General features: G+C 42.8%; 1 protein-coding gene across 3 annotated transcripts in view; it reads left to right on the top strand.

Annotated features, from left to right (window-relative positions):
- MXI1 (MAX interactor 1, dimerization protein) overlaps window positions 1-16,149 on the top strand; it is a 90,128-nt gene that overhangs the window by 39,724 nt on the left and 34,255 nt on the right. For all 3 annotated transcript variants that reach the window (XM_034775922.1, XM_034775924.1, XM_034775923.1), the window contains one exon: window positions 1,367-1,396. In XM_034775922.1, the coding sequence (XP_034631813.1) occupies window positions 1,367-1,396 (30 nt within the window). The remainder of the gene's footprint in view (window positions 1-1,366; window positions 1,397-16,149) is intronic.

Raw genomic sequence — 16,149 nt, 5'->3', positions numbered from 1 at the left:
TACAGAAAATAGATCCTTTTTATTAAGCTCTTGGCTCATTTACTCCTATTTTAAGATGACCTTATATTAAAGGGACATGTTAGATTAAAATTTGTATATTTTAAAATAAAATGACCTGGGCTGTTAATAACATGGTAGATCATAAACACTGATGAAAAGACACTAATATGTAAGGCCGTGAAAAAAACACCCCCGTGAGCAACATAAGTTTTGCAGGCATAAGTGATAGTTTGCACAACGCTATGTCAGCAGGAGAGCTTCTCCCACTGACCTAGTTATTGCCGCTCATTGGAGATGGTTTAATTATATCGACGTGAGATTTCTAAGGCTACACGAGAGATCTTGCAGCAGCGCAGCTGCATCAGTACAGCTGTGCCTCTGTAAGGTCTCTAGTGTACCCATCACCTAACTATGTCTATTCACATTGTCATCATACACACAGACAGTGAAAATAGATTAGTCGATTTCCGTTTTGTTTCGAGTCACTTTAATTTTCCAGCTATGAGCTATTGTTTGAATAGCAGTGGTGTGCTTGTTGGTATACAGGTATAAAGACAAGAACACACATTTTCAGATGTTTTTAGTGATGTAAGTATGAGGCTAAGTACCTTTTTAGGGTACAGATGCTCTACTGTGAGTTTTGTGAGGGTGCTGGTATCTCCAGTTGTGAGAGGTACTGGAGGTGAGCTGGGGAACCATATTTGAATCCCACAGACACTGCCTCAACCCTGTAGTGCTCACAAGCATTCCTCTACACCTGTCCCTGTATTTACATCCCACCTCCACATACCCAAATGCTGGGCAAATTTTCCGCTCTGGCAGCAAGTGGGATAGATGTTGCTAGTGACCCTTTGGATGACATGTCCAATGTTGCTTTACAGAGCAACTTCCATCTGAAGATCTCAAAATATTTTAGGTACATGAATTAAGCCTTATTATAGCTCTGTGTGGTAGGTTGTATCAATATTCCCATTTGACAGATGGGCAAACTGAGGTACAGAGAGGTTAAGTGACTCAACTGTGATCACACATGGAGTCAGTGGCAAAGCCAGGAATTGAACCCAGGACTCCTGACTCCCAGTCCTCTGCTCTCACCATTGTCTCGATTCTGGGTTTTGGATGTTTTTAAATATCTGATGTAAATTTACAGTAATGCATCCTGGAACAGCAGGTAAATATAGACCTAGCATGGGAAGTGTGTCTCACAGCAAGAGAGAGTGGAGAGTTATGGCTGAATATTTTAATATATACAAATGGTTGACTCTATGCTGAGTTGTACTCTTGGAAATGTTTATGGCTTGCAGCAGTTGGATTACTGTGCTGTGAGGTTGAAGGGAGCTAATCCAAATTTTTGTTTGTCTTCCAGGTCTACACACAACGAACTAGAGAAGAACCGGTAAGTAGCGAATGAGCTGAATTCTAAGAAATACAAAGCCTAGTCAATGTAACATGCTTTAACATTACACATGCAGGTGTGATTTCATCAGCTCAGACAGCTGGGGATTTCCACCTTGCACCAGGTAGGTTTAAAGTCCAGGCAAAGACTCTAAAAGATTTGAAAAAGAAGCCTTCTCCCCCCGGCACCAAAAAAAAAAGGCAAGAAGTGACCCAGTTTTGCAACTAATCTGTATGCACAGTAAATACTGTTCCTCTTCTCCTGACACTGAAATCTGATTGGGTTATTGTCCCTACATGAGGTTGCTAAGGTATCTGGTTTCTCAGGCACTGGTTAATACATGTTACCATGAACTGAAGGGCAGTGCTTTGCTTCCCCCCCCCCCCCACTTTCTTGGCAGGACTGTAATACTCTCTACAGCATAAAGAAAATGCCATTGTTTAGAGGATCTGAAGTCTGGCTAACAATGCTCCTGTGGAGTGTCGCTCTCGTAACCTGTTTTAGGACAGAGCCTGTTTATCCTTGAGTCGGAGTTTTAGCAAGCCCTGCAGTTTTGTTACTTGGCTAGCTCTGCTATATGACTCAACCCTTTTGTAACAGGAGTTAAAGTAAGATAAATACCATTGAGACGATGGGAGTTAGTTCACACGCAGATCAGATTATAGCATTGCAGTCAGGATGCTATAGTTAAGGTTGTGTTGGGGTTTCCATTATAAATTAATCTTGGTTTTTTGTCAGTTGGAGCAGAAAGAGTCTTCTAGGCTAGCTGCTCCTGTCCTGTGGAAAAACCCACATGGTAGGTTACATTGAGTGTACAGACAAGTGCTCGTTGCTGCATCTTCCCGTCAGTTCACAGGGGTGAGGTATGGTTAATCTAGGAAACTCCAGCTCAAGTTTGTGTCACGACCAGACCTACAAAGATGACATCCCCCCACCTTCTTGGGTCCCTTGTAGGGCCGCCTCACAGTACATACTGTTCTTGTTTTCTTCCCCTCTGTTCATCTACAGAATTAATTTTCTTTGTTCTGTAAATCACAGGCTGGTTTCCTGTGGTTTTACTCAAACCTTCCTTATTGCCTACTATTCCACCTTTGTAGGGCATAATCTTTATTACCCCCGTTCTGCTATGTCCATAGTTACACTCCGTATTCCCCATCTCCCCTAGGATGAAAGCTACCACCATAATAAAATCAGTCTTTTCTGAAAACATGCTAATAGTGTTTCAACTGTTTCCCTAGTCAGTGCAGATCAGGGCTCAGCATGTTAGAAACTGCAAGCCCCATGGCTTTCTTCTTTTAGAGAAAGAACCATTGGAGAATGGCCTTGTGGCTTAGTGCACATAAGCAAACTCTGAGGAAGCCCTCCTCCTATACGTGGCTACCACCAGGCTTTGTACCTCTCTTGTCTGTGGTGCTTTGTACGTCTCCTGTCTGTGGTATTTTCAGTTCCTGTGAGAACCTTCTGAACTCATGAGAGCCTGTTCCCCTAGAAGTTGACACTGAGCTAGCAATGGGCCACTTTTTAATATTGTCGTAATCTGCGGTGGAAGATGTAGTGATGGGGAAGTTAAAGGACACATGGATTGAGAATACCTATTTTAAGTAGCAATGGCATGTAAATTGTCACGAGGAATGAAAACTGATGCATGTTTATTTAGGGGCTCCTGGTTTCTCATTCAGGTAGCATTTTTATTCAATGACATACATATAACTGGGTATCCTTTAGATAGCTACAGATATAGAAAAAACAATTAGCAGCTATCATTGCATCCCAATATATATTACTGGGAATAGGACAATGAGTTTCATGCTGGAAATATATATTTCTGGGCTCCAAAGCAATGTTTTCTGAGAGAAGTGGCTCACTTCCAGTGTATATTTTCCTCACATTCTATTTGCTGTGTCTAAGTTTGTCATGTCACTACCTCCAGACTTAGCTATGGCAAAGGTAAAAGCCCTGGTACTAATAGCTTTGTTGCTGACAGTTGCTATTTTTTTCTGTTACTACAGATTATTCCTTTCGAATCTCAATGTTCTCTCCATTATTGATACACACTATAATTTTCAAAATTGTCCACTACTAGGTCCCTGACTCAGGTTCTCTCCCCTCCACCCTCCTAACAGCAGTCTGTCTAGCATGTGGTTACATTTTACTTTAACCCATTCAGCAATTAAACAGAGTTGCTTTCAAGTGCAGGCAGGAGTACTGGCTGAAAAAAGAAAACATTTACTAATCCTTGCATTTAAATACACTGTTTTTCACTAGCTCAATTTTTGCAGGGCTGAGGAAATTAGACTATATCTGGATTATAGTCTTGTTCCTCTTTGATGTCTGAAAGCATTTGAATGTTAAAAGCACAATGAAAATATTTGAGCTAGGAACGTACGTTACTTTATTCTGGAAGGGTGAAGGGTCCAAAAATACCACAGAGATTTGATAAGGAGACTGTGGATTTGGTACCCAAATAAATAACTCTGATACTCAAGTGACCTTTACCTTCCTAATGTTCTTTGATTTGGTTTCTTACGTAAAGTTATTGCGCTGAAGTTTATATCAGGGTGGTGTTCTTTTGTTTATTTACAAAAGATTAAAGTTAATTTGTAGTTACCTGTCTTTAATACTCATGTTGGAAATATTTGTGTTCGTGTGTTTTTATTTAATGAGTGAGTATTTTTGTTTCCCTTTGAGATGAGTCATATCTTGCATATAAAGTGGAAACTAGTTACTGTTTCTTATCTGCAGCAAGGTTCAGCCAATAGAAGAGTACATCTTACCCTCGGATTATTCAGTGGTAAGGTTTAAAAGCTGTAGAGCAGGGGTCTCAAACGCGCAGCCCGTGGAGCTCTTCCCTGCAGTCCGCCAAGCTCCCCGCGCGCCCCTCCCCAGTTATTTCCTGTCACCGCCAAACTCCCCTCACCCCCACCCCGAGTTATTTTATGTGGCAGCTAAGCTCCCCGGGTGCTGCTCCCCAATGTTTGGGGCTGGGTCTCTCCCATGGCCCCGCCTGCCGCCCCCACACACCTCCCCCGAGTGTCCCCCAGCCTCACTTGCTGCCCCCTCACCGCCCGGAGCCTGCAGCTCATGCTGACTCCACTCCGCTCTGCTGGCTTCCGGCATCACCTGCTGCCGCAGGGTCCTAGTGCCTCCCTCCACTAAAACCAGTGCACTGCCCTTCCCCTGCCCTTCTGCCCTAGTCCTGAGCCTTTCCAATGCCCCGAGCCTCTCCAATGCCCCAAACCCCTCATCCCCAGCCCCACAACCCTCATCCCTGCACCCCCTCCTATCCCCAAACTCCATCCCAGAGCCTGCACCCCCACCCCCTGCCCCAGCCCAGAGCCTGCACCCAGCACCCAAACTCCATCACAGAGCCTGCACCCCTCCACCCATCCTGCACACACACACCCCTGCCCGAGCCTGGAGCCTGCACCCAGCACCCAAACTCCCTCCCAGAGCCTGCACCCCTCCACCCATCCTGCACCCCACACCCTGTGCCCCAGTCTGGAGCCTGCACCCAGCACCCAAACTCCATCCTAGAGTCTGCACCCCAGACTCCCTCCCCCATCCAAACTCCCTCCCAGAGCTTTAGGCAGGTGGGGGTGGAGTTGGGGGAGGGCAGGTTCTGGGCACCACCAACATTTCTACAAACCTGCAACCCCTGGAAGAGGCAGAGCAGGGGTGGAGTGGTGGTGGTGGTGGGGCTTTACTGAGTGTATATATTTTATTAAAACCGCTTGGAGGAGGAGGTGGAGAAGAGACGGGGCAGAGGCAGGGCCTCATGGAAGGGGTGGAGTGGGGGCAGGGCAGGGGCAGCGAGGGGAGGTGTCAGTGATGCGGCCCTCGGGCCAATGCACTAGTCCTCATGTGGCCCTTGTCATTTGACCCCTGCTGTAGAGAGCATGCAGTGATGGTAATCTTATGGTATAGTAGTTTGGGGCTTCTGTAATATATCTGGGTCTTAGGTGGCTAGGAGACTTAAGGAATCCCTGTCTTTGATTATATGTACAGCTGTCAAGCGATTTAAAAAAAATAATTGCATGATTAAACAATAGAATACCATTTATTTAAATATTTTTGGATGTTTTTACATTTTCAGATATTGATTTCAATTACAACACAGAATACAAAGTGTACAGTGCTCACGTTATATTTATTTTTATTACAAATATATGCACTGTAAAAAACAAACGAAATAATATAGTTCAATTCATCTAATACAAGTACCGTAGTGCAGACTTTATAATGAAAGTTGAACATGTACATGTTCATTGAAAGATGTACAATTATGTACAAAAAATAACTGCATTGTTTTATTTTTGAATGTAAAACTTTAGATCCTACAAATCCATTCAGTCCTATTTCAGCCAATCACACAGACAAACAAGTTTGGTTACAATTTGCAGGAGATAATGCTGCCCACTTCTTGTTTACAATGTCACCTGAAAGTGAGAACAAGCGTTCTCATGGCACTGCTGTAGCTGGCATCGCAAGATATTTACATGCCAGATGCACTAAATATTCGTATGTCCCTTCATGCTTCAACCATCATTCCAGAAGACATCCGTCCATGCTGATGACAGGTTCTGCTCGATAACGATCCAAAGCAGAGTGGACCGATCCATGTTCATTTTCATCATCTGAGTCAGATGCCACCAGCAGAAGAAGGATTTTCTTTTTTTGGTTGTTCAGGTTCTGTAGTTTCCGCATCGGAGTGTTGCTCTTTTAAGACTTCTGAAAGCATGCTCCACACCTCATCCCTCTTAGATTTTGGACGGCACTTCAGATTCTTAAACCTTGAGTTGAGTGCTGTAGCTATCCTTAGAAATCTCATATTGGTACCTTCTTTGCGTTTTGTCAAATCTTCTGTGAAAGTATTCTTAAAACAAACAACATGTGCTGGGTCATCATCCAAGACTGCTATAACATGAAATGTGGCAGAATGTGGGTAAAACAGAACAGGAGACATACAGTTCTCCCCCAAGGAGTTCAGTCACAAATTTAATTAATATGTTATTTTTTTAATGAGCATCATCAGCATGTCCTCTGGAATGGTGGCTGAAGCATGAAGGGGCATATGAATGTTTAGTATATCTGGCACGTAAATACCTCGCAACACCAGCTACAAAAGTGCCATGCAAACACCTGTTCTCACTTTCTGGTGACGTTGTAAATAAGAAGAACACAGCATTATCTCCTGTAAATGTAAACAAACTTGTTTGTCTTACTTCTTGTTCAGCCAATTGCTAAGACTGTGTGGACTAGTAGGCTCTAAAGTTCTACATTGTTTTGTTTTTGAGTGCAGTTATGTAACAAAAAAAAATCTACATTTCTAAGTTCTACTTTCACAATAAAGAGATTGCACTACAGTACAGTAACTACTCACTTACTGTCCTCCCGCTTAACGTTATTTTGAAGTTACGTCGCTGCTCCATTAGGGAACATACTCATTTAAAGTTGTGCAATGCTCCCTTATAACGTCGTTTGGCTGACTTTACAAGGGAGCATTGCACAAGTTCCTCTTCTCCGCCTCCTCCCCCTCCCTTCCTCCGTCCCTCCCTCCCAGCGCTTCCCCCGCCGCCAAACAGCTGTTTGCTTAGGACTTTCTGGGAGGGAGGGAGGAAGGGAGGCCCCCCCCCGGCAGGCAGGGCCACCCGGAACGCAGGGGCTTTAGGGGCTGCAGGTCCCTGGGCTAAGGGGCCCCCGAGGCCCTGGCCTGCAGCTCTAAAGTCCCTTTCGGAATGCGGCCCTGCGAGCACAGGCCAGAGGACCCAGGAGAAGCAGGGGCAGCCATGCAGCCAGCGGCCGGAGAGAAGTGGTGCTTTCCCCTTCAAAGTCGGCTGGAGAGAAGTGGCACTTTGAAGGGGAAAGCGCCGCTTCTCTTTGGCTGTTGGCTGTGCGACTGCCCCTGCTCCTCCTGAGTCCTCCGGCCCATGCTTGCAGGGCCGCATTCTGAAAGGGGCTTTAGAGCTGCAGGCCAGGGCCTCAGGGCCCTCTTAGCCCAGGGCCCTGCAGCCCCTAAAGCCCCTGTGTTCCAGGTGGCCCTGCCTGCAGGGGGGCAGCTCCCAGAATCGCAGCCATGGGGGCGGTGCTGCGCTGCGCAGAGCCACCTGCACACCCCCTGCACCAAACAGGAGCTGCCCCAGGTAAGTGCTCTGCACCTCCTGCCTGTCCCAGCCCTGAGCCTCCTCCCGTACCCGCACCCCCACCCTGAGTACCTCCCGCACCCTAACTCCCTCCCAGACCCCACACCCCACCCTGAGCGCCCTCCTGTACCCTAACTCCCAGACCCTGCACCTCCAGCCCTGAGCCCCAGGGTAAGCCAGGGGCATCTCCCCACCACAGTACAGTATTGTACAGTTTCTAATGCCTTTTGTCTGCCCACCCCACCCCCCCAAATTTCCTTGGAACCGCATTTACATTAAATCTTATGGGGAAATTGGATTCATTTAACGTGGTTTCACTTAAAGTTGCATTTTTCAGGAACATAACTACAACGTTAAGTGAGGAGTTACTGTACTTGCATGAGGTGAATTGAAAAATACTATTTCTTATTTTTACAGTGCAAATATTTCTAATAAAAATATAAAGTGAACAACTGTACTGTTGTAATAAACATCAATATATTTGAAAATGTAGAAAAAACATCCAAAAATATTTAATAAATTTCAATTAGTATTCTATTGTTTAACAGTGCGATTAATCACGATTAATTTTTTTAATTGCGATTAAACTGCAATTAATCAACAGCCCTAATTATATGTTTTGTTTAGCTTTTACCTTTAGAATATTGCTTTCAACTTGGCAGCAACACATATATATTTATTTGAAGTGTGGAGTTCACTTTAGGAAAATGCGTTCTTAATTGGAGTTTAAGAAATGAATAATACATAATCAAATCCTAAATTCCAAATGCACGCAGCCTTGAGTCAGGAAATACTATCGAACATGCACAATCCCAAGCATTTTGATTTCAGCGGGACACAAGTATATGTTTAAGTGCTTTTTTGATTGGAGTTGTTTTCCTGAATTAGAGCCAAAGTAAAGAGCTCAGGAATTGGCCCCCAGACTGTCAAATAGTGAAGAGTATTTAAAATAACTAGTCCACTTCCAAAAGGCTGTGCAATGGAAGTGTGAAGAGATTCCCAGTGAAAGCATGTTGATGTCAAAAGAAGCATCCCCTTTAAAAAATAAGAACGCATAGGTGGTTGTTTTAGAAGCGCATTTTAGTTCCTTTTTCCCCCCTAAAATTCTGTCCTCTGAGGAAATATTGGTCATTTGCAGAATAGAAAACTCTTGAAAAGCTGACTGTTGAGCTTTGAAGTTTATTAGGATCCAGTTGTGAAAGCACATTCTCTGTTTCTCAGACTTAAATATAAAAAATAAACTAGATTTGCTTAGTAGTAAGTCTAATGTTATAAAGACAGCAGGTGTGACTGATATTCTCTAGAGTTATTGGAAGGATGTGGTTGCTGTGGTATAAACGAACGATTCATGGCCGTGAGATGACTTCCTTGCTTTTTTGTAAAGTGGCAATTTTGGTAAACCAACATGGTGTTATCATTATCTGTTGGAACATTTATGTCCTCATCTGCATATTGTTTGTACCGTTAGCTAACCATTGTAAAGCGTGTTGGATAAAAGTTCTATATAAAGAAAATCTTAATAATAAACATTTTTTTGTTCTACAAATAAAAGCGCACAATTCATATTTTTATATTAGTAGTCTTACCTTTCTAATGCAATGGATGTTCCCTCTCTCCCTGCCATGACAGCCCCCGAGCTGGGGCTCAGAAGGAGGGGGGTCTCTCCCCGGCAGCTGCAGCCTTGAGCTGCGGACAGTCATCTCTTTCTCTGACTGCTGCAGCCCTACATGTCCCAAATTCCCCCCACCCTCTCTTCTCACCCCACTGTCCCCTCCCACCTACTCTCTATTCCCCCCAAGACCACCACCTCATCTTACATATGCGTCTTCTCCTGGGTCCAGGCACCTAATTAGTGGAGCCAGCTCCTCTAATTAGGTGGGTGGCCCTTCATTCTCTCACACCTTAGAGGGAACTATCCGCGGACCACTTGAATGGCGCTTGAGAACCTCTGGCATAGAGTAAAGTTTACTGGTTTTTATGAAGTAGCAGATTTAGTTTTAAGGATAAACTTAAATTTGTGAACTTTATATTTTCACACTTACTTGACTAGCCTTTGTGTTTTCAGTGGTGAACTTTGCATCGTAGGGGTGAACCATGCATACGTGAGTGTCTGAGTCCACTATAAAGCATTTGGAAGAGGAAAATTGCTAAGTACTGTAACAAAAAGCATTGTATGTAGTAAGTAGTGCTTAGAGGTGACCCAGCAAGGAAGAGCATATGTTCTTTTCTGATTTATGAAAAACATGCAAAAGCTTTTTTTTTTTTTTTTTTTTAAATACAAATTTTAAATACAAATTTTTTTAAAAACAAATTTTCTCCTATCCGAGGGGTAGCCGTGTTAGTCTGGATCTGTAAAAAGCGACAGAATCCTGTAGCACCTTATAGACTAATAGAAGTATTGGAGCATAAGCTTTCGTGGGTGAATACCCACTTCATCATGCATCTGACAAAGTAGGTATTCACCCACGAAAGCTTATGCTCCAATACGTCTATTAGTCTATAAGGTGCCACAGGACTGTCGCTTTTTACAAATTTTCTCATGTTTCTCTTGGAAGACTCTAGGGGTGGCCAGGTACAGGTAGGGTTGTCAGGTGATTAAAAAAATTAATCGCGATTAATCGCACTGTTAAACAATAATAGAATATCATTTATTTAAATATTTTTGAATGTTTTCTACATTTTCAAATATATTGATTTCGAAGTGTACAGTGCTCACTTTATATTTATTTTTCATTACAAGTATTTGCACTGTAAAAAAACAGAAATAGTATTTTTCAATTCACCTAATACAAGAACTGTAGTGCAATCTCTTTATCATGAAAGTTTGAACTTAAAAATGTAGAATTATGTACCAAAAAAAATGCATTCAAAAATAAACCATGTCAAATTTTAGAGCCTGCAAGTCTACTCAGTCCTACTCCTTGTTCAGCCAGTCGCTCAGACAAACAGGTTTGTTTACATTTGCAGGAGATAACACTGCCCAGTTCTTGTTTACAATGTCACCCGACAGTGAGAACAGGCGTTCTCATGACATTGTTGTAGCCAGAATCGCAAGATATTTATGTGCCAGATGCACTAAAGATTCATATTTCCTTTCATGCTCCACCATTCCAGATGACATGCATCCATGCTGATGACAGATTCTGCTTGATAAGACCGGCGCATGTTCATTTTCAGTATCTGAGTCAGATGCCACCAGCACAAGGTTGACTTTCTTTTTTGGTGATCTGGGTTCTGTAGGTTCTGCATTGGAGTGTTGCTCTTTTAAGACTTCTGAAAGCATGCTCCACACCTCCTCCCTCTTAGATTTTGGACGGCACTTCAGATTCTTAAACCTTGTGTCGAGTGCTGTAGCTGTCTTTAGAAATCTCACATTGGTACTTTCTTTGCATTTTGTGAAATCTGCTGTGAAAGTGTTCTTAAAATGAACAACATGTGCTGGGTCATCGTACAAGACTGTTATAACATGAAATATATGGCAGAATGCAGGTAGAACAGAGCAGGGGATATACCATTCTCCCCCAAGTAGTTCAGTCACAAATGTAATTAAAGCATTTTTTTTTAACGAGCGTTGGCATGGAAGCATGTCCTCTGGAATGATGGCTGAAATATGAAGGGGCATATGAATGTTTAGTATATTTGACACGTAAATATCTTGCACTGCTGGCTACAAAAGTGCCATGCAAATGCCTGTTCTCACTTTCAGGTGACATTGTAAATAAGAAGCAGGCAGCATTATCTCCTGAAAATGTAAACAAACTTGTTTGTCTTAGTGATTGGCTGAACAAGAAGTAGGACTGAGTGGACTTGTAAACTCTGAAGTTTTACATTGTTTTGTTTTGGAGTGCAGTTATGTAACAAAAAAAAATCTATATTTGTAAGTTTCACTAAGGTACTTGTATGTGGTACCTTACCACATACAAGGGGGGAGGGATAGCTCAGTGGTTTGAGCATTGGCCTGCTAAACCCAGGGTTGTGAGTTCAATCCTTGAGGGGGCCACCTAGGGATCTGGGGCAAAATCAGTACTTGGTTCTGCTAGTGAAGGCAGGGGTCTGGACTCGACCTTTCAAGGTCCTTTCCAGTTCTAGGAGATGGGATATCTCCATTAATTTGTTTTTTATTTATTTTTATTTTATGGTGAATTGAAAAATACTATTTCTTTTATTTATCATTTTTACAGTGCAAATATTTGTAATAAAAAATAATATACACTTTGATTTCAATTACAACACAATATAAGATATATGAAAATGTAGAAAAACATGCAAAATTTAATAAATATCAGTTGGTATTTTACTGTTTAACAGTGCAATTAAAACTGTGATTAATCGTGATTAATTTTTTTAATCACAATTAATTTTTTTGAGTTAATCGTTTGAGTTAACTGTAATTAATCAACAGCCCTAAGTACAACGAATACCCAGAGAGTGAAACTGAGAAAGTGAATGGGGAAGGAATTGTTAACCATACTTTATTTTTGCTACCCGCTATTTAACTCAAACATCTGACAAACGAGGAAGAAAATACATTTTGGTGAAACATTCAGTAACCCCATCCCTTTAAATTGAGGCCTTCTGCAAGCTTCTGCACCAGTTCTCTGGTCCTCCAAAGAGACTTCCATTAAAAATGGGGAAGGTGAGATTTGATGTCACTGCTGCTTTAAAAGTTAAACGTAAGCGAAAACATGTGCGCGCTCTCTCTCTCTCTTTCTCTCTCTCTCTCTTTTTCTCTCTCTGAGGAATGGTGCTGAGGGGAACCTTTCAGGAGTTTATTATACATCAAGGACAAGGAGTAAACAAGGCTATTGGGTAGGAGATTCCTGATTTTGTCTCCTCTTTCCTGAGCTCCTGCACAGCTGCTTCCATCTCCTTACTAAATAATGCACAGAACTTGGGAGCTAGAGATGTAACCTAGAACACCTTTCTATGGTTACAGTTCTCTCAAATCCTAGATGGAATCTTTGTGATTAGTCTTCCAAAACAGTAACTGTAGAGACCTGGCTTAGATTGCTTCAGGTCACCATCCAGAGATACCAAGCCCAGAGTAACAAGTCAAGGCAAATGTGTAGAAAGAAAAATTACCACCACTTTCTTAACACACCTATGAGGAATTGGTGTATAAAATATATTCATTCCTCTTTTGTGTCCCAAAAGTGAGCCCACACATTTGGAGGAAACCTGAAATTCTAATGTAGGAACCTCGTATGGATTGACTTTTTGCATTCAAAGTGCTCTAGATATAATTTCTGCTGCAGTCAATAGAAGTATGAAATGGTGGCTTGATGTTTGTTCATTGTCTTAAGGGGCCCAGGAGAGGCCTGGGAGCTATGTAGAGAAAAGTGGAAGACATAGTTATCTGTACCTAGATGGTATCTAACCTGTAATGCACCACAGCCAGCTCTGGATCAAGAATCTTGAATCTCTGCCGAAAATGGATTCTTCAAGTTTCCATTTCAGCATGTTGCCAAGACTTTATTTTAGGATGACTCTTGTCTTTGTTACATTTATGGATGGGCCTAAAAATGAAGACCAGGGCCAAATTCATCGATGGTAAACCCTCACAGAACTTGGTAGCATTAGACTAGGGAAGTATTTGGCCCTAGATACACAGATGAACAATCTACTTTCCAAGTTTCAGAGTAGCAGCCGTGTTAGTCTGTATCCGCAAAAAGAACAGGAGTACTTGTGGCACCTTAGAGACTAACAAATTTATTAGAGCATAAGCTTTCGTGGGCTACAGCCCACTTCTTCGGATGCATATAGAGTGGAATAAATATTGAGGAGATATATCTACACACATACAGAGAGCATGAACAGGAGGGAGTAGTCTTACCAACTCTGAGAGGCCAATTAAGTAAGAGGGAAAAAAAAACCTTTTGAAGTGATAATCAAGCTAGCCCAGTACAGACAGTTAGATAAGAAGTGTGAGAATACTTACCAGGGGAGATAGAGTCAATGTTTGTAATGGCTCAGCCATTTCCAGTCCTTATTCAATCCTGAGTTGATTGTATCTAGTTTGCATATCAATTCCAGCTCAGCAGTCTCTCGTTGGAGTCTGTTTTTGAAGTTTTTCTGTTGTAAGATAGCCACCCGCAGGTCTGTCATTGAATGGCCAGACAGGTTAAAGTGTTCTCCCACTGGTTTTTGAGTATTTTGATTCCTGATGTCAGATTTGTGTCCATTAATTCTTTTGCGTAGAGACTGTCCGGTTTGGCCAATGTACATGGCAGAGGGGCATTGCTGGCACATGATGGCATATATCACATTGGTAGATGTGCAGGTGAACGAGACCCTGATGGTATGGCTGATGTGATTAGGTCCTATGATGATGTCACTTGAATAGATATGTGGACAGAGTTGGTATCGGGCTTTGTTACAAGGATAGGTTCCTGGGTCAGTGTTTTTGTTCAGTGATGTGTGGTTGCTGGTGAATATTTGCTTTAGGTTAGGGGGTTGTCTGTAAGCGAGGACAGGTCTGTCTCCCAAGATCTGCGAGAGTAAAGGATCATCTTTCAGGATAGGTTGTAGATCTCTGATGATGCGCTGGAGAGGTTTTAGTTGGGGGCTGAAGGTGACAGCTAGTGGTGTTCTGTTATTTTCTTTGTTGGGCCTGTCTTGTAGGAGGTGACTTCTGGGTACTCGTCTGGCTCTGTCAATCTGTTTTTTCACTTCAGCAGGTGTCTATTGTAGTTTTAAGAATGCTTGATAGAGATCTTGTAGATGCTTGTCTCTATCTGAGGGATTGGAGCAAATGTGGTTATATCTTAGAGCTTGGCTGTAGACAATGGATCGTGTGGTGTGTCCTGGATGGAAGCTGGAGGCATGTAGGTAAGTGTAGCGGTCAGTAGGTTTCCAGTATAGGGTGATATTTATGTGACCATCGCTTATTAGCACAGTAGTGTCCAGGAAATGGACCGCTTGTGTGGATTGATCTAGGCTGAGGTTGATGGTGGGATGGAAATTATTGAAATCATGGTGGAATTCCTCAAGGGCTTCTTTTCCACGGGTCCAGATGATGAAGATGTCATCAATGTAGCGCAAGTAGAGTAGGGGCGTTAGGGGACGAGAGCTAAGGAAGCGTTGTTCTAAGTCAGCCATAAAAATGTTGGCATACTTTGGGGCCATGCGGGTACCCATAGCAGTGCCGCTGACTTGAAGGTATATATTGTCCCCAAATGTGAAATAGTTGTGGGTGAGGACAAAGTCACAAAGTTCAGCCACCAGGTTAGCTGTGACATTATCAGGGATACTGTTCCTGATAGCTTGTAGTCCATCTTTGTGTGGAATATTGGTGTAGAGGGCTTCTACGTCCATAGTGGCCAGGATGGTGTTTTCTGGAAGATCACCGATGGATTGTAGTTTCCTCAGGAAGTCAGTGGTGTCTAGAAGATAGCTGGGAGTGCTGGTAGCGTAGGGTCTGAGGAGAGAGTCCACATAACCAGACAAGCCTGATGTTAGGGTGCCAATGCCTGAGATGATGGGGCGTCCAGGATTTCCAGGTTTATGGATCTTGGGTAGCAAATAGAATACCCCTGGTCGGGGTTCTAGGCATGTGTCTGTACAGATTTGTTCCTGTGCTTTGTCAGGGAGTTTTTTTAGCAGATGGTGTAGTTTCTTTAGGTAATCCTCAGTGGGATCAGAAAATAATGGCCTGTAGAATGTGGTGTTAGAGTGCTGTCTAGCAGCCTCTTGGTCATATTCCAATTTATTCATGATGACGACAGCACCTCCTTTGTCAGCCTTTTTGATTATGATGGCAGGATTGTTTTTGAGGTTGTAGATGGCGTTGTGTTCAGCATGGCTGAGGTTATGGGGCAAGTGATGTTGCTTTTCCACAATTTCAGCCTTTGCACATTGACGGAAGCAATCTATGTAGAAATCCAGTCTGTTGTTTCGACCGTCCGGAGGAGTCCACGCAGAATCCTTTTTTTTTTGTAGTGCTGATAAGGGGGGTTCTGTGGGTTAGTATGCTGTTCAGAGGTATGTTGGAAATATTCTTTGAGTCGGAGACGTCGAAAGTAGGATTCTAGGTCACCGCAGAACTGTATCATGTTCGTGGGTCTGGAGGGACAAAAGGAGAGGCCCCGAGATAGGACAGACTCTTCTGCTGGGCTAAGAGTACAGCTGGAAAGATTAACAATATTGCTGGATGGGTTAAGGGAACTACTGTTGTGGTTCCTTGTGGCATGTAGCAGTTTAGATAGTTTAGTGTCCTTTTTCCTTTGTAGAGAGGCAAAGTTTGTCTTGTAAATGTAGTTTTGCAAGCACACAAAGGCAGGCTTCTCCTCTGGCTCTCCCAAATCCATCTCCAGAGGCTTCACAAGCTTTTTCCTCTATATAGCTTGAAGTGGTGTTTGTTGAAGTGTTGAGAGTCAGAGATTCTGATGCAATGACTTGCATTGTTCAAGTGAATAACATTACTCATGGGTCCATAAGCAGCACTAGCTAAAAACCGCACGGGGAACTCCTGCCTCAGAGAAGATGAAGTAATGAGCATAATTTCTGAAATGGGCTACCAGTTAACTACAACTTTAAGGGCTTTGTATGCTCTGACAGGAGTTAGGATTGCCTGCCTCTGTTTATAGTAAGAGTAGCACAGAACAAAAATGCCAA

Source organism: Trachemys scripta, chromosome 7 (assembly GCF_013100865.1).
Source record: "Trachemys scripta elegans isolate TJP31775 chromosome 7, CAS_Tse_1.0, whole genome shotgun sequence".
Taxonomy (NCBI): domain Eukaryota; kingdom Metazoa; phylum Chordata; order Testudines; family Emydidae; genus Trachemys; species Trachemys scripta.
This window is presented reverse-complemented; position numbering and strand designations above follow the sequence as displayed.